Below are 18,293 nucleotides of genomic sequence, written 5' to 3'. Positions count from 1 at the left end.
GCAGTATGCGATATCGCCGGGGTGGTACCCATCTGCATCACCCTGGTGGAGGATATCGAGTGTTGCAATCGGAGAAAAACCAGAAACGCGTGGAATATGGTGAAAATCGAGTTGATGGCGAGTTGGCTGCAGGAATTGGACAAAATGAAAAAAGGTGGACCGACCGGCTCATACTAAAACTGTTGACGTGTTAAATAGAAAGCACGTAGAGGTAAACTTCCACCTGACACAGCTCCTGTTGGGTCACAGCTGCATCAGAAAATATCTTCATTGGATCAAGCAGGCAACGTCACCGTTGTGCCCGGAGTGTGAGAACATCGAGGAGACTCCGGAGAACATGGTCTTCGAATGTCCGAGGTGCGGAGCGATACGCAGGGAGAAGTTGGAAACGGGAGAGCCGGATATCAACTCGGATAATGTTGTCCACGAAATGATAAGCGATATAATCACGTGCAACGCAGTCAACAAAGTGGTGACCCAGATCGTGACTGTCTTACAGCGGAAATTGCGTGATGGACAGCGAGCTACGGTTTCGGGGAGCAATTACTGCCGGGAAACTACTGGAGTAGGCTTAATCTACCGTTAAGGATTAGTCGAGTAGACCGCGACAGCCGGACTGACCACGGTACCCTACCAGTAGGCCCGAGAGAAAAATCGCGAAAGCAGAAGAAGAATAGGTGTCGGGAGAACTTCTTCCGCCAGGGAACTCTCCATCAGCGTAAGCAAGATTCACCATCGAGGACTAAACTGTTTGGATCGCAACGAGACATCACCAGTTGGTTGGCTCGGTTTCGGGAGAATTTCTGTTGGCGGGGAATTCTCCATCAGAGTAAGCTAGGTCCATCGTCCGGGACTAGACCGAGTAATTCACGAACAAGTCGAAAGCTCAACGCGGAAGTGGTACTAAACGGCACAAGAAGGGAGCCAAAGGGCCTAAAGGAGTTGCTGTACTAAATGTCACCAGATAGAGCCAAATCTCTCAAGAAGCTGTGGTGCTGAATGGCACAAGAAAGCGGAGTCTTAGCGTTGAACGGCGCAAGGGATCCGGCTCAGTAAATTAGATAATCTGGATTTTGCCGCCCAGATTGTCTTCGAACGAGAAAAGCACTAATTCAGCTAGCTTTCCTACTGCCATACAGAAATTACCACGTTGTGTGGATGGTCGACAACTGGTAGTTGGTCGAGGAGGGGTGCTGTAACCCTACTGGAGTAATAAACTACTAAGTAGTTGGATTAGAGTGTGTGCTATGCACATAGAAAAAAACCCCTCCCCGAAGTTACGCCGCAAGGTAGTGCCGAGGAGGGATCAGGTTCCGTGCAGGAGTAGTTGTTTTAGCGGGTCGAGTGGTTGCTTAAACCAGTTCCCTAAGTTGTAGTTTTTTGTATGTACATTTTGTGCCTGCTCAGGGAGTTTTTGACAATTCAGAAAAACTCGCGTAAAACACCCAACATTAATACCTATACATCGGCAATACAAGTAAAAATCGCAACAACCAATCAATCACTCAATCAGATTCATACAGCAGACTCACCTCGCAGATGTCATCACATTGGTCGACTTCTTCACATCCTCCTCGAGCGCCTGTAGTTTCCCTCGCGTTTCGTCGTATCGCTGCTGCAGCTCAACCGTCTCCTGTGTGTGTGCCTCCTCGATCTCCAACAGATGATGCCTCAACCGTTCCAGGTCCTTAGCTAGACCGCTGTTTTGCTCCGCCAGGTCATGCTTCTCCTGCTGAAGTAGCTTCTGGTTGCTCTGTTCGATCAGTAGATTGTTGGTGAGGATTTCGGATTTCTCCCGAAGAAACTGTACCTGGTCGGCCATCCGTTCGAAGTCTTCCAGCTTCCTGGTGTTCGCTTCCAAAGAGCTCAGTTGTTCACGAAGAACCGGACACTCTTGGCATGCAGCGGGTGGGTCGGGTTCAGTTTTGTGGGTTAATTCCGTTTGTAGCAGGTGCCTCAAGCGTTGAATCTCGGTATGATATTGGACGCTTTCGTTGTGTTTGACGGTGATCAACTGAACAAGATTGTCCTTCTGCTGGGTCAGCGAGTCGATGTTGGCGGTTTGTTCTGCCAATTTGGCAGTGCTAGTCTGGTTAAGTTGCTCGTATTCCGTTCGTGACTGATTCAGCAAAATATTTGCTTCGTTCAGCTGTTTTTCAATCTCATCCTTTTCGACGGCCAACGCTGTTAATTTTAGCGATTCAGCTTCCAACCGAGCTTGCAGTACTTGCAAGTTTTTTTCTGCTGCTGCTTCATTCATTGCTTCCAAATTCAACAGTTCTTCTGTTTTCTGTTGCAACTCTTCCTGCAGTTGCTTGATCTCGGATTCGCTCACTTTCAGAGAGCTTTCAAGTTCTAAAATCTTTGCTTCCAATTTCTTTACGTTTTCTACCGACGTTTGCTGCTGCTGCTGTAATTTCAACACAAGATTTGCGTGATCTTCGTTGATGGCCGTCAACTGAGCTTGCAAACTTTCCGCATGTGCTTTGTGTACCTCGATCTCTTTGTTTGTTTCCTGCTCTGTAGGCTTGGTTTGTGCCTCAGTAATCTCAAAAGTTAGATTGGATTTCTCATTTTCTAGTGTTTCTATCCTCAACCGAAGATCTTTGATAGATTGAGTTTTTTCCTCCGACACCTTCTGGAGGGATTCCACCTTTGATTCTAATTCTTCTCGTTCCTCCAGTACTTCCTCAAGCTTTTTGTTCACATCCTGGTACTCGTCTTCTAGACTCTTGTTCAACATGCTACAATCCTCCAGCTGTTTCTCCAGAATCACGATACTGTCTTCGGCGTTTTCGTTGATTGTTTCCAGCTTTTTACACTTTAGGTTATCGATTTCAGCAATCAGTAGGTCGTTGTTTTTCATAAGATTTGAACACTCTTTCTCATACTGCATCAAATCAGCCTCCAGGGTGTCTTTGCTGTGCTGAATACGAGAATTCTCCGCTTTAACAAAATTAAGCTTCTCCTGCCATTCCTTTTCTTTCGCATCTAACTGTACAGAATTGTCGATAATAATACTTCGCAGCTCGTTCTGTAGCTCACTAACCTCTCGTTGCAACTGTTCGACTCGCGATTCGTCTGACAATCGTTGCTTTAGCTGGTCCTCCGTTTCGCTTAGTTTTGTTTGAAGTTGTTTCTCACTTTTCTGAAGGGTCAAATTATCCTCCTGTAGCCGATCACAATCGGTTTTCCATCGTTCAACTTCAGCTGATAATTCCTCGTATCTTCGTCGGAGGTCCTCAACATATGCCTGATCCGTATGTTGTACAGGAACCTCTTTTTGTTCAGCCAGCAGATGTTCATAATTTGCTTTAATATCATCGTACCCGACACATTTAGCTTCCATTTCTTTGAGTTGTCTACGAATTTGGTCATTCTCATCGTTTAGTGTCATCAACTGCTCTTCTAGTTTAGCTCTACACTCCGTTAATTCATTAAGCCGGTGTTCTGCTTCATTAGAATACTCCAGATTTTTTTTGAGTTCTGCAATCTCAATCTCCAACTCAGCCACGGTGTCAATATTCTCCACGATCAACCTTTCCAGTTCAGTTTTCAACCGAACATTTTCCTGGCACGAGCCTTCATAGTTCTGTTCCAGTATCTTGTATTCACCCCTCAAATCATCCAAATCCTTCACCACACTCGCTTCTCCCTGCTTGACGCGCAGTTCCTCTTCCAACTGGTGACACTTCTCCTGCAGTCCCTTTTTGACCCCCAGTAAATTCTCCACCACTAGCTCATGCTGTCGATCCAATTCATCGATGTTCTCGTTTAGCTCCCGGTTTTCACCGCTCACCTGCGTCAACTTTTCGCCGAGTAGTGCATTTTCTAGCTGTTGCTTCTTCAGCTGCTGATTTCGCTCGCTAAGCTGCCGGTGCAGCCGCTCAATGATTTCCCCCTCGGAAGCGGGAGCTTCCAGTGGAATCGTGGTCAGGTCAGTGCCCGAGCGTGGCGAATCATTATCGTCGTCCTTCTTCGACGATGATGAAGTCGAGGATACATTTTGCTCCGGGTCCCAGAACCAGCTGTCCTCGAGGGCAGAAGGGACGCGAGCAACGGCGGCGGAAGTCGATGCTGGTCCACCGCTAGTTCCGGTGCCGTCCGGTAGTGTCGAGGCGGAGGGGTGTTCTGACTGGAAGTAAAAAGAGAGAATGATAAATTAGAAAAAAATTGTTTCGCCATTTTTGAGATTTGTAGAACACAACTGTTGTTATAGATCTGTTGAGTTGTTATTTTATATTTATAAGCAGCTCAACGGGGAAACCCAAAAGCTGTGGCTTTGATGTATTCGTTAGTACTAAGAACAGGCACGCTTTGTCGGTGCACAACCCATTCCGGTTCCTGCATAGCCACACTGTCGCGTTGTCACATTCCTTCCATTTTTTATCATCCGCTGTATAAACAGCGGAAAGTCATTCGCGCAAAGTAAATGTTTGTCATTTAAGCAGATAACAGTCAGGCCACAATGGTGATTCAACCCGAGGAAAATAAGCGCCCAAAGAGCAAGCGCTTAAGCTTAGGTAGTCCATCCCCATATAGTCAGTCCGAAAGATATATAAATTATCCCCCGTCTCCCCTTACCCGTGCCGTAGCAGATCACGTTGCTCAGGCTTCACCTAACCTTAACCTGTCATACACAGTTCTTGGTATATTACGTCAATCGGTAATTTGTCGTTTTGTAGGTATGTAATTCTCATGAATCTTGAATGGATGATAAACAGTTTTTCGTGCCATCGAAGTTGCATTTAAGTTGCAACTTCCGCCACAGTAGGCTGCTGTGACAACAGCCCTGTACCGATGCGATTACACTGCAACAACAGCAAAATCATCGTTTGTATTAATAATGATAGCCTACTTCAAAATTGAATTAGTAACACAGAAGGAAGGGAACTCAGCCAGAAGGCCTGAATCGAGAGCGAAACGACCCAATCCGTTTCTCCAAGTCTGTAATCATCTGAATATGCCAAGCGTTACGGCAATCAGTGACGACTGATGGTCGCTTGGCTAGCCGTCGGATTTCATAAAGCACGACCTAAAGGGGGAAGAGGCGACCTTCCATAGCTGTGCACATACACACAGACACAGTATTTGTGTGCCCGACTATTTCTTATGGCATGCATTAAGCTTTGGTGACATACTTGGCTTGGACGTACTCCTGTGTACCTATCCGCTCTGCTCACGCCATTCAGAACGATTACAGAAGCGCACCGCGGAGACCCATGATGACATCACATGACAGCAGGCGACATCGCGTCCCCATCATCAGCATGCCATGCCAGCGCGATCTCGCTCGATTCTCCATCACGTCGCGTCGATCAGCGCACAGATAAATCGTTTGTCAAAGCTCATGCGATTGTAGCATTTAACTCGCATTGCATAATTCCGCGCGCGGTAGGCTGAGTAGGCGCTGAGAATGCGTTGCTTGCAAATCAAGCGACCCTTTCTGTAGTTAGTTGTTCATAGATTGGGTTGAGCCATCATCCCTGCCCTGCTGTTGCACTGAATGGCTGTCATTCAATCGTGTGAGTGTACGATCACTGTCCAGATTCGCGACAGTAATGGCTAGCGGGGGCGAAATGTTAGGAAGCAATTTTACGTACGATGCGACCTCTCCCCTATTAAGTTACTGCTACTGTTCGTCAAACCGAAGGAATGGGAGGGGCGGTAAGACGCACATGGAACGTGACGGCAGGTCTAATTGTCACTATAGCTTACATTATAGTGGGAAACGACTAATGTTACTCTGATGTTCGCCGCTTGCTGTGTTGAAGTGATTTTCCTACGGAAAGGATGGTGCAAGGTGCTTAGAGTTCTAAGGTGATTCGTCTTTGGCAGTAACTAGGTGGGAAGTGGGGTAAGCGTGCAGCAGACTGCGGGGAAGAAAAATGACAGCGAACAACTTTATTTACCCACTGAAATCCAAGCAAACATATGGAGAGAACTAGTAAACAATGTTGTTAGCTGTAGTTTCTAAAACCAACCTGGCTGATCGGCGAAGGATCGTATCACCTGAGAATAAAAACTCCTTGGGATGGTGGTTTCAAAGTACTCTGCGGAGGTTGAGATTATGTTTATTATTTGCTGTTGTAGGGTAAAGAGCCTATCAGGGAGAGTGTCGAACTATTCCATTAATTGCTTGACCTTCGCTATTGAGCGCATCGAAAACTAGAATCGAGTGTCCCAATAATCGCCCTGTCAATGTGTTAAACAAAGATGGTAGACGCTGCTGTAACCAACGGCTTCAAATAATAAGATAAAAGAAACAGGGCGAAAATATAATAATAATTGAAGCTCTAATGCCAATAGAAATTCGTCATAATTTCAATTGGACTTTGTAGCACCAAAAACTCAATGATGAAACTTCAAAGATTCACCTTTAGTCTGTGTCCGTGCTCTCTCAATGAATCAAATCAATATATTTTCCGCTTTTTCCATTTCGGTCGGAACGGATAGTAATATCACATTCAAATGGCACAATCATAGTGCCAAAAGACGAAAGACTTAAACGATTGTCGCGAAAGCGAACGTTGTTTGGCGTAAGGAAATTGTTATAACAAATTTGCTCGATCCACTAACCAATTATGGGAAGATTATAATAAAAAGCTAAATCATGGTTGATAATTGTGAATTTTTTTTCGAAAGTTCTCACTGCCAATAAAATCATGCCGTGATCCATATCACTCACTCTTATCTACCAAAAGATAATCCAGCGAAAATCACTACCGATTTTCATTACCCTGTGTTCGAAGACTGCATATCAAGAAGACTGGCAACTCTGTCCAGAATCTGGAGACAGTAATCACAACGCCACTTGCGGGTAAAGGTGGTACTTCCCATAGTGATGCACACACATATATACACTTTTACATTAAGATTCCTACCTTCTTCCAATAGAGGCGCTGTAGCATCTGTCGCTTCTCGTTTGTATGGGAAGAAGGAAAGAGATATCTGTCTTCTTAATATGTAGTCTTCGCTGTGATTGAATTTGATAATTGAGGAAATAAAGATAATATGGAATAGTTCAAGCTTCTTTAAATTTATTTTGGTTCAGTTTTTTGAATCGAGGAATCCAACAAATCAAATAAATTTCAAACTTTGGTCAATTTTCGTGTCAAAAAAGGTTAAATTGAAGAAGTCCATCATTAAGACAAATGAACAATATCTTAAGAGGCTAAACCACTGTAGAACGCGAAAAAATAAGCATATTTACGGAATTTTTTTGACGCAATCGAGATCTTGTAAAAATGGATTTATAATACTAGTTAAGGAGTACAAAATAAAATTGTTTCAAGTAAATTTTGTCACAAGTTGACGGCTGTGCAACATTTTCTCGAATGGGTGTTTTTTTTTGGAACGGGCTAAGGACTGGAAATCTATCTCCTGTAATTTTTGACCTAGAGCTCAAAATTAATATTTTTTCGATTTCTTATAACAATAGCCAACGACGCATATTATTTTCGATATTTAGATTTTTCGCCAAATAGCGCTCTCTTTGGCAAAAAATGCTTAAAATGTAAAAAGCGAACTGATCATTCAAAAAAAAAAAAAATAATCGTTCATGGAATAAAATCCTAGGTACGTCGTTAGAGAATGCAATTCTTAATTTGCCTTACAAATTGAGGAACGACCAAAAACCATTTGTTCGCGTTACATTTCCAGCCAGCTCAAAAAAGTGGTTTGAGAAAAACGCGTGAAAAGTTTTCCGTGCTCTCGGGGTATACATAAGCGGCGTTGTGGCAGAATTGAAATTCTTATATCTATTATTGTCGCCTTCCATTTTCAAGGCTCTAAAGCACACTTTAAACCCATAAAAAAGTTTGAATTTTTGAAAAATTCTGCTGTGGTGTAACCCCTTCATTGACACTACTATGGATAAACATTTCTTCAAAATATTATGCTTATAATTCCGGAATGAATACACGACTATGAATATTTTTCTCTCTTTCTGAAAAATGTAGACCTGGTCGAGCTCTATGAAGGATATGGAAAATATTTCTCAATTTTCCTGTACACAGATATAACAGAAATGTAGAGAAAGAACAGCTCGTGTTAAAAAGTACGAAATTATCCACAGAAAGTTTCAATCAATACAGTGAAGACCCGATTTTTGTCAGCCTCCGATTTTATTAGCCCCAGATTTTATCAGCTTTTTGACCCAATTTTATTAGCTTCGTATGAAAATTGATAGTTGGTAGTTTGATGGGCTCCGGCTGACGAACCAACGCGATTTCGAGTAAATTCTTTCTTCAGCATATTTTTCTTATCTTAGAGATCCGAAATATGCAAAAATAAATTTTTTAATTTTTTTATGAATTATGCACTGTTAGACCCCCTTAAGGGAAACCTAAACTAAATAATTAGAAAGGGTTATGAGGCTATATCCAGGGACTGAAGAAGAATATTTTGAGATGGCATAAACAGAACTTCTGCTCGAACGGGACATCACGTTTGATCAGTCGTTCGATTGAAACACAAAGTGTGTTTTAGTTTTAAGGGATTTGCGTCAAGCCGGCGCTAATCTATTCCGACAATAAGTTAGTGTTGGTTTCTGATGAGGCGAAGCCGAAACGCAACACAGTATGAAATAAGGATTTGTGCCCTCCTATACAAAGACTGGTTTTTACCAACAAATTTTCACCCTAGCGAGAAATTTTGGTTTTTACCAAATTAGGGTGAAATATAGCATAATATTTTGAGAGCTTCGGGTTCTAAACAAGAAAGAAAAATATATGTCCCGATTTTGTCCATGTCCCCGTTTAATCATCCTAAAATTCACCAAGGGACTGATAAAAACGGGTTTTCACTGTAATAACAAATATAAAGATTCCCTGAGAAACCGGTCAACCGCAAAATATGACCAGCGCCGATTCACACGAAAATTTACAGTTGTGTTTTGTTTATGAATCTCCATGATTTTCTCTGGCAATTGCAATACTTTGGTACAAGAGCAATTTTTCAAAAGCGCGTAGACGGTTTTGCGTTTATGACTTCTACAAATTGTTTGTTCAATTACTGTATTTTAAACAGCAAAACTATCTGAGAACGAGTTACAGGGAATGAATACTTCTGTACAAAAATATACACTAAAAGAAATGTTGTGTCATTTTTCACAAAAACAAAAATTTATGTTAAAAATTAAAATTACAAAAAAACCCAGTTTTTTATATTTTGTCAACAGAACCTAAAGAGAAAAGAAACATTTCAAATGTGATTGCATGATAGAAAACTTATCGGTAAAAAAGTTTTTCTAACAATAACTTTATACATGTTTTACAATTTCATACTAATTGACATACAAAACTGTAGTTTTATCAAAGAATATAATTCTAAGTGTCATTTTAAATCAAAATGCATTTAACAAAAATCTTCCAAAATGCGATAGTTGTTGAGATATTTGAAATTTTGCTCCAACAAAAACAATAAATTCGTGTAATTGTGCCCTTTTCAAAAGTTATTCGCGTTACCCCACCATAAAATATCAATAATCTATTTTTTAACACAATTTTTCTATGTAAATATATATTTTTCATGCAGTATTCATTCCCTGTAACTCGTGCTCTTGTTATATAACATACTGTAATCGAACTTTTTTTCTAAAATGCTACATGTAGAAACTTTCACGCCCTTTTAAAAAAATTCTCTTAAGTCCAAATTAGAGGTGTGCGCCACGCCGCCGCACCGCGCCGACTATTGCATGTAAAAATAGTAAGCACGTCGGCGTGACGCCGGCGCGTCGCTGATTTTACCTGAAATCGGCGGCGCGGCGCACACCTCTAGTCCAAATAATCTTATTGACTGTGGAAAATGTTTAGTCTTCCACGCCGATGAAACATCGAAACCTATAATGGTCGGTCACGATTTTAAAGATTTTCGGACGGATCTTCGTGGAATTCTTCATATTGTAAATACAAGAATAAATAAACAGTTTTCAATTTAAGACAAACAAATCACATTCGTTACTAATTGGGACTTATCTATGTATTTGCTGTTAATCAGTCAAATACTACTTTCGGCTTTTGAAACAATACCATTCGGCCCCATGACATTTCGTTGCTGTTGTGCTATCTTATGACAAACGCCATTTTGGAGTAAACTGAGTTAGATATGCCACATTACTTGTCTGAATAATCTTTACAAAGTAGCGTTATCAGAATTTTCAAATTTCGCTCGGTTACTGACATATAGAGAAACGCGATGGGAAATTGTGAGTTTTTTGCTTCGCATCATTGTATTTAGGCATTGGATCAAATTAGGGTTGTGGTACCGGTAATACCGGTACCAAAAATCCCGGGAATACCGACCCATTTATGGTACCGTAATACCGCCCTAGTAACAATTGAGGTTTTATGGTAGTTTTATAGCCAATCATAAAACTTAGATTGCACTTGTAGCATGCTATAAAACTTCAATTGTTACTTGGGCGGTACTGAACAAAAGCCAGTACCGGTATTTTCGGTACCATACATTTTTTTTATGAAAAATATGTCGACTCTCGAGGGGGACCTGTTTTACAATATCGGTCTGCAAGATGACTTTTAATTATATTAATTACCTTCTAGATAAATCGTTGAGCTAACACCTTTGTGGGGGAATGAAGTGAAGTCATCATCAAAATCATTCTTGAAGTTGAACATTACTAGCTCCCGTTATACTGAACAGTATGTTTAAATTCCTGCAATATTTTGTCGAAATTAAATTTTAACGATCATGTACCAAATTTCAAAATGTTCACATCGAGCGTAAGAGACGTAAAAATTTGCTATGATTTTTTATTAGCGACATTCTGATTGGTTTCCATTATTCACTGGGTGGTGCGTAACAAGACTATGGTCTAAGTCATGTCTGTATTTGGTTTGCTCTTAAACCTTTATCTATAAAAGAACGAACAGTAATTTAGTAGCTAGCAATTTTAGACTTGGTAAACTGCTTCAAATGTGGCGATTTGTAATTATTGGTGATCGGAAAATTCAGCAAAACTCCATGGTTTACAGGAAAGCAAGGAGCCTTGGTCTGCATTAGAGAATAGTGGGCAAACGACATAAATATCGAAACCAATTTAGAGAAAAGCAAGAGAGGAAGTGCGAGTAACCTGCTCGAATTTACTGCCATTATTGCTTTGATTTACTGTTGTTAATAGGGTTTCTTACATTTACCATCTGTTGAAGTCGACGAAAGTCGAACCGGTTAGCAGTTATTGATTTTAAAGTGGCCTAGATTTCGAAATAAAAGAATGTGCCGCATACGAAAAATATCTTCTGCTGAAATGAGTCATGCCATTCCGAAGCAAATAAAATCAATAAAAATGTTTTTTTTATCTGCACAAATCAATCATCTGAGAATAAGGTCATCAGTTTGAGCATTCAATTCCACTTTAAAGCTTTTTTTGAATTTAAAAAAAAAATATTCGAGTACCGGTACTTTACCGGTACTGAGGGCTTCAGTACCGTAATACCGGTTCTCGCCAAAAAAGGTCGGTACTGCGAACCCTAGATCAAATTATGTTGAAGTTTTACATGTTTTATGAGTAAAAATGTCTGACGAATACAATGGCACAATAATTTTCAAAAAAATGCATGTATTGCGAGATAAATGTAGTTTAACATTTAAACTGTATATAGAAAATTTTCCATTCACCATTCTGACACGTCATAGACATTTTGTGATCAATTTACACTTCCATATTCCTCGATCAATTTCCTTCAAAATGCATCTCACCGATCATTCCCAGACCACATTAAACAGAAAATATGAATAAAAGTTAAAAATTTATGCTTTATTTGTATAGAAAATTTTCTATTGTTCATTCCGACACGTCATACTAATTTTGTCATCAATTGACACTTATGGCACGTGTGAGTGTGAATTTCGTGTACATTTTTAGCAAAAACGCCTAATATAGTAACCCGATCCTTTTAATAGAGATTAATACAGGATAAATAGAAGCATAAATTGCCTTGTCTGAATTTTTTCAGCTTGTCATAAGATAGCTCAACAGTGACAACTTGGTAAAATGGCCTTCGGCCAAACGACACTTGCCTAAACGATATTCGACTAAATGGCATTCGGGCAAATAGCAGTGAGCCGAACGGTATTCGACCAAAAGGCCGTTCGATCAATCGGCATTCGGCCAAATGACCCATTCAGTCAATAGACATTCTGCTAAATGACCCATTCGACCAATTGACAGTTGGCCAAATAGCTTTAGACTAAATGATCGCATACCATATAAACTAGCTAATGAAAATCGAAGCATTGGAACAGTTCAATGATGTGTTAGCAGCCCGCACCGCAGTTATTTACTTCCGTAAATTAGAGTGTCGAATTGAATCTGTACTGGTACAGAAAATTCACCGATTGACAACAAACACGGACGTCGAACTACTTTACACTTCTATTTTTGGCATACGCAGTTTACCATGGATCGAATGCAGATATGTGTTAGTCGTTGATGCAAACAAATATTGCTCTCATCATCATCGTCCTACCGTACGCGTAGTAGGTGCTGATTGCAACCTTCGTACTATGACTTATTACTTGATCGAATCTGTTGGCTCAACCTTACACCCATCCAAGCGGTAGCTGGTAGTTGTTGCCTTCCGACTTAACTGAAATGTAATTGTGATTTACGATTATGCTGTACTCCCCTCGGAACGAAGAGGAGAAACTCGCGCCGGTGGGGGGGGGGGGGGGGGTAGTATTGTACCATAAAAAATAGTGTCGGAATCACGTTCAGTGTATGCATGGCATTGTGAAGGAGGTTCGGGGAATCACACTTGCCAATGTAGAGTCGTTAGGGGAGGAAACTCGTGGTCGTTTGTTCGAGAGAATGCTGTTGTTTTTTTCAGCGCCCTCCCCCTATCAAGTTGAACTAGTCTCCCTAGTTAAAATCTAATCATCATAGCAACCTTGGCTGAAATAACAACTTAGATAAAACTGCTGTGCCGATTCTCTCGTTTGAAAGTGAAATCAAGGAAGAACCTCACAGCACAGTTTGAGAGTAAACCTCCAGCCATTCAATTGGAATCATAAAATAAGATAAATTACTCCACCTGACTGGCGACCAGAACAAAACCCCTCCTGTTTCCTATAGACGATCATTTCTCATTACAATACTAAAGACCGATTTTATCCCCTAGTGCTGCAACTAACCTCCAGCTCTGCGGTACTGCTCCTAATGTTTATGGCCCGAGTTGCATTTTAATGTATAATCTACTGATCACCCGTAGGACCAAAGCTATACGAGCGCATGCGTAATTACCATTCATCATGCATAAATTTGCAGTCGCTAAGTAGCTTCTCACACTTGTCGAATTGGCTACAATGGCAGTTCGATGGGATCCCCTTGAGCTAAGAGGCCCCGGTATGCTGCCGGTTAGAATACCTCCGGAATCACCAGTACATAAAGCAATTAGTTTATTATTAATAGATTCATATAGGGGTTTTTTCTGAGCTAGATGAGAAGTGTTGGTGTTTTTGTTTTTATTTTAAATTCTCAATTAGTAGCCGTGTAGCTTCTGGTCGCGTCACTATCGCTGCTGACGATATTTTCTTGTGAATCGAACAGGTGACCACGATTGATTATGCACGATCTTTCTAGAAGCTGCGAGGAGGGAGGGGTGGGGGGTTCGTTCAGCCAGTCAATGTCGCTATTAAAACGCTACTGACTGTGTTATTTATGATGACATCGTTTGGTAACGGCAGCTGTTATAAGCAGCAAAAATCTGTCGATCACTTGTGGGTGACTTAGATGTGATAATTCCAATAACATTCTAAAATGAAATGAGAGCCGGTACACTTTTTTCTCCTCTTTTGTTTTTTATCAAGTAGCTTGGAAATTAAGCAATGTAATGTAATGTAATAGAATAGCTACACGAACAGATTTCGAAATCATGTCAAAATAGATTTTGTGTAGAAACACATGATCCCGTCCCAACTAGGACAATTAGTCGATGAATTTTATTCATTTATACACCAACCGTATCAGGCAGGGTGCCGGGCTACTGTTATGACTCTTACTGAGAACTCTTTCTGCTCGAGATTTGAACATACGATCATTTAAGTGTGGTTTAGAAACAAGTCGAGTCTTCCACAAGGTAGTAATATTGAAAGGACAAAGGTCCTTTGCATTTTACTTCAAAGATGTTATAGCTCTGCTAGACAATGGATTCATTAGCAACTATAAGAATTTTGGTTTCAATTTGATTGCAGCAGTATCTGGCACTGACTAAGCATCAGATAAATTGCTCAAGCTAAAGGTTAAAATTTATACGGAACTGTAGAAAACTTAGATGACTGTCGAAAATTTCGTAAGCTACTAAATGTTTTTGCTAGATGATATGATTTGGGAATCATAAATGTGTTGCACGATTGTGTTCGAAAATAATAACTGCACAGTATATTTTACTGAAATGAACAAAACACCAGCAATTCGCACCCGATTCGAGGGCTTAAACAAAGTGAGCAGCTGCTAAAGCGTACACCATCAACAAGCGAAACAATCGAAGACTCGTGATCCGACCAACAAAAGTGTAGTGTAACAAACGGACATGTGTCAGTCGTAAAAGATCTCGCGCAATCGTGAGTACGTTAATCACCCAGTCAACCGAATCAACGCCTCTCCTATATGCAGTATTAAATCCCACCAGACCGTATTGTTCGATAGTTTTGCTGCGGGGGTCCAATGGGAACTACTGACCACCGGGGCGCGATGGAGCCATGGTCTCGAAATAGTGAAAATCAATAGGTAAACAACACAATCCGAACCATCATTAGCCATGCTCCGCTGGACCATCGTCGGTAAGCGGCAGACCAGTTCAATTCACACATTCTGAGTGCCAGAATGGCTCTCTCTCGTTTTTTCCTGCCTATTCCGACAGAAACCTCTCCCTAATTGAGCACGACTTTTGAATCTTTATGAATTATTAAAACCCGCTCGACTGACTACTACCACGGTTGGCCTGGGGGTTTCGTAAAAGTGGCCCCTCCGGATGATGGCGGTAGCGACGGGTTACCCTTGTGTAGAAGCTGTGAAGAACATGTTGAAAAATGTATGTTTATGAAAATGTATATAACCATATGAACTCGTGATGCATTTTAATTAACATGTACTTACTAAAAAGCGGTCCAAACCACCAAGAACTGATCCAAGGATTACCCGGTCTTTCGGCTGTCTTGCAGTGATTTGTTGAAACGTTTGCGACGATGTTGTTGTTGTTGTTGTTATTGGTTGTGGTTCGATCATCTGGTACTGGGAAGAACTATGGGTAGCTCTCGCACCAAAGGTTTAACATAAATTTGCACTTTGTCGCCTTCGAGATTCCTACGGACAGGACGGGCGGCGGTACAGTAATTGAAATTCACCATACGTGAAGTGACCGCACACGCACACGCCAACAGCTTACCATCGTTGGTAGAAATGCGTGTTTGAATGGAGTCTCAAAATCGGCTCGGTTCGATCGACGAAGACGACGACGACGGTGACACTGCACAGAAGACCGTTGGAAAAGTAGGTTAGCTCATCACCATAGCACTGACTGACCGAGCCAGCAGAGCATTCAAATGAACTAGTGCATTTGACAGTCTAATTGGGTCGAGATTTCGATCTGCTCCGGAACATCGATTGCAGCTGTTTGCCGCCGCAGTTCCTATGTTTCCCCTAGTGCAGTAGAAACCATATGGGCGCGATCGATGTGAGTCAGATTGAAATACTTTACATGTGTACATAGACGATAAGAAACTGGATACGACGAGTTAATCCTGTTTTCTAAACAGTCTAATCATTGGATGTATGAATCATGACGAATCAATTTGCTATTAGTTTTGCACCAACTGGATCGATTGATTGATGGAATGATAACGCTGGCAGCACTGGTCTGCTATTTATCTTCTTCATGCCCAAATAAAGTCCGCAAGCGCCACTCCACAGCTTTCACGTTTATGGCGACCATACGTTAATGGCGGTTCCCCGATTGGTCGGTTAATCTGAAATGCAAATAGAACGCACTTTCGAACTTTACTTGCACACTGTCGTTTATGCTTTTGACACTTTTTGGTGTTTCCGAACAAAAAATAAAAAATCGGTTGTTGGCTCATGCGTCTCTACGGTCAAGATGGGATGGGGTTTGTTTATCTTGAAACGAAAACAGACCTTTCGAGAAGGATGAGTTTGAGTTTGTGGAACTCAACATAGATATCTCTAGCTACTTTTAAACATATTTGTCGTTTTACTTGTAAAATGTACAATATAGGTCAGAGAATTTTCAAACCAAAAATTTGAACACCGATGTTTATCATGCGATATATATGTTAGAGATCTGCCTGAATTCAATCGCTACACGCAATATAAAATCGTTTTTGTGTTCCATTTTAAATCACTGTGCCATAGCAACTGATATTGCCAGCAATTACGATGTCATCAGTCATAAGCCAATTAATTACCCTTCCGGAAACGCCAAAATCGTGAACTTAATCCACTAGAGTTCAATCCATCCACTATATTCACAAGATGTCTTTGGACGAATTGTATTCATATGAACATGTTTTTAATGATACGATAAAAATTAAAATTTGACATAGCTAGGAGACATGTTAAACGATGTTAATAATTTCAGGAGCTTTGTCGCGATTTGCAATAGGATTAGCAGGCGAGGTCTTATTCGAGACAGTTAAATTTTTAATCAGTCGATAATTTTGCCTACGATATTTTCTTATTTTGAAAGTTTTTTTTCATAGTAGAACGTTGGGACGAGAGGTTCAACTAGGATCCGCGCGCCCTTTTGAGGCTAAACTACTACTAATACTAATTCTCCTTTTCTCCTAATTCGGCATATGAATGTACCGAACCTGCAGCGCCACGGTGCAAGATATGATCGTCAATGTGATTTGTTTGTGTATCGTTTTCAGTCTTTATCAAAAGCAGGTTTGTTGAAATGAAGTGTTACGAGGACAATAAATTGTCTCCCAAGTTTCTCAGTTATCGTCCAGTTCAAAAATGCAAGTATTTATGTATATTTGAATATTCGGGAACTCCGCTTACACACGTACTAAATAAGAGAATCACTGAAGTTTGATTTTTCTGGAAGCGTTTTCGTGGGATTTTCATTTTTTCTGATCTCGAAGCTGTTTGGGAGTTTTTAGTTTTTATGTTTAGTACTAAATAACCGATTTCGCCAATTTTATCTATGATTTCAGAGAGCTAGGTGATTCCCGATTGCTGACTATAGGCGCGGTCCCAGTAAGGTACTATAGAACGTATGAAATTTATTGCCTTACTGGGTGCAGTCGTCCATAACAGCGAGTAAAGGCGCTATAACCTAGGCTCATTAGCCAAGGCAAGGTGTAAATACCTCTGTCGCATCCCAAAGGACCAAAGGAGTGACATTAACCTTCTTAGCCTAGTCACTCCCAACGATTTATCATATCCCCTTTACACAGAAACGGTTGGTACGGTTGTCCTCGTTTCTTCCTCCTTCCAGATTCAAAATAATTCGTTAGTTAGATTATTCATTAAATGAATGATTTAATTGCCGTATAATTTTGAAACATCTTTAAACAAAACTCTGCACAGTAGGCCTGGCCGTTTTAATATTTGCGACATATTACACATAATATGCTTCAAATATTAATGTTGACAAGAAAAACACTACATAATATTTGCAGTGTTTTCCAGGATGCTTTTCAATACTGGCTGTGTAAGGGTTAGAATAGAATAGAATAGAAAAGGAGCTTTGTCGCGATTTGCTTAATTTCTTATCATGGTTCCGTGATATTTTAATCGCAAGCAAAGCGATTTATGTTCATGATTTCAGAACTTTTGTCACGATGTTCGTAATTCATATGCATTTTATCGTGATATTTTATTCTTGTGCTCACTTTCGAACTTGACGCATGGGGAATGCGACTTATATTCATGATATCTGCAATTTTACCATGATATTCGTAATTTCTCTTCTCCTTGTCGTGAATCGTGATATGTTATTTTTGGTTCTTATCGTATTTTTACTCGGAGTAACGTGAGATTATGAACTGGATAATAAGTCTGATTTGCGGTATCTTAATCTGTGAACTGTACCACGAACACGATTTGTGGCTCTATAATTTATTTTTTATTTTCTGTCCAGACATCACACTGAACCTTATCAAACGAATAACGATGTTCGAGGTCTTAATAGTTTTATTATGTCTGCTGCTCGCACTTATTACTAGTCGTTAGCAGCTGGACATAACTATATGATATTTTATGAAACAAATCCAAATTTTGAGAAATAGTTCACGTGAAAATTTCATGACCA

General features: G+C 40.5%; 1 protein-coding gene across 2 annotated transcripts in view; it reads right to left on the bottom strand.

Annotated features, from left to right (window-relative positions):
- The window catches only part of LOC131677008 (thyroid receptor-interacting protein 11), a 76,741-nt gene that overhangs the window by 9,310 nt on the left and 49,138 nt on the right, over positions 1-18,293 (bottom strand). The window contains exons 1-2 of one of the 2 annotated variants that reach the window (XM_058956489.1): positions 15,116-15,719; positions 1,533-4,135 (exon numbers count right to left, since the gene is read on the bottom strand). In XM_058956489.1, coding sequence (XP_058812472.1) covers positions 1,533-4,135; positions 15,116-15,244 — 2,732 coding nt within the window. In that variant the 5' untranslated portion in view covers positions 15,245-15,719. Of the gene's footprint in view, positions 1-1,532; positions 4,136-15,115; positions 15,720-18,293 lie in introns of those variants that run through there. The other variant, XM_058956488.1, reaches the window with a different exon arrangement.

Source organism: Topomyia yanbarensis, chromosome 1 (assembly GCF_030247195.1).
Source record: "Topomyia yanbarensis strain Yona2022 chromosome 1, ASM3024719v1, whole genome shotgun sequence".
Taxonomy (NCBI): domain Eukaryota; kingdom Metazoa; phylum Arthropoda; class Insecta; order Diptera; family Culicidae; genus Topomyia; species Topomyia yanbarensis.
Note: the sequence above shows the minus strand (reverse complement) of the source record. Positions and strands in the feature narration are given on the sequence as shown.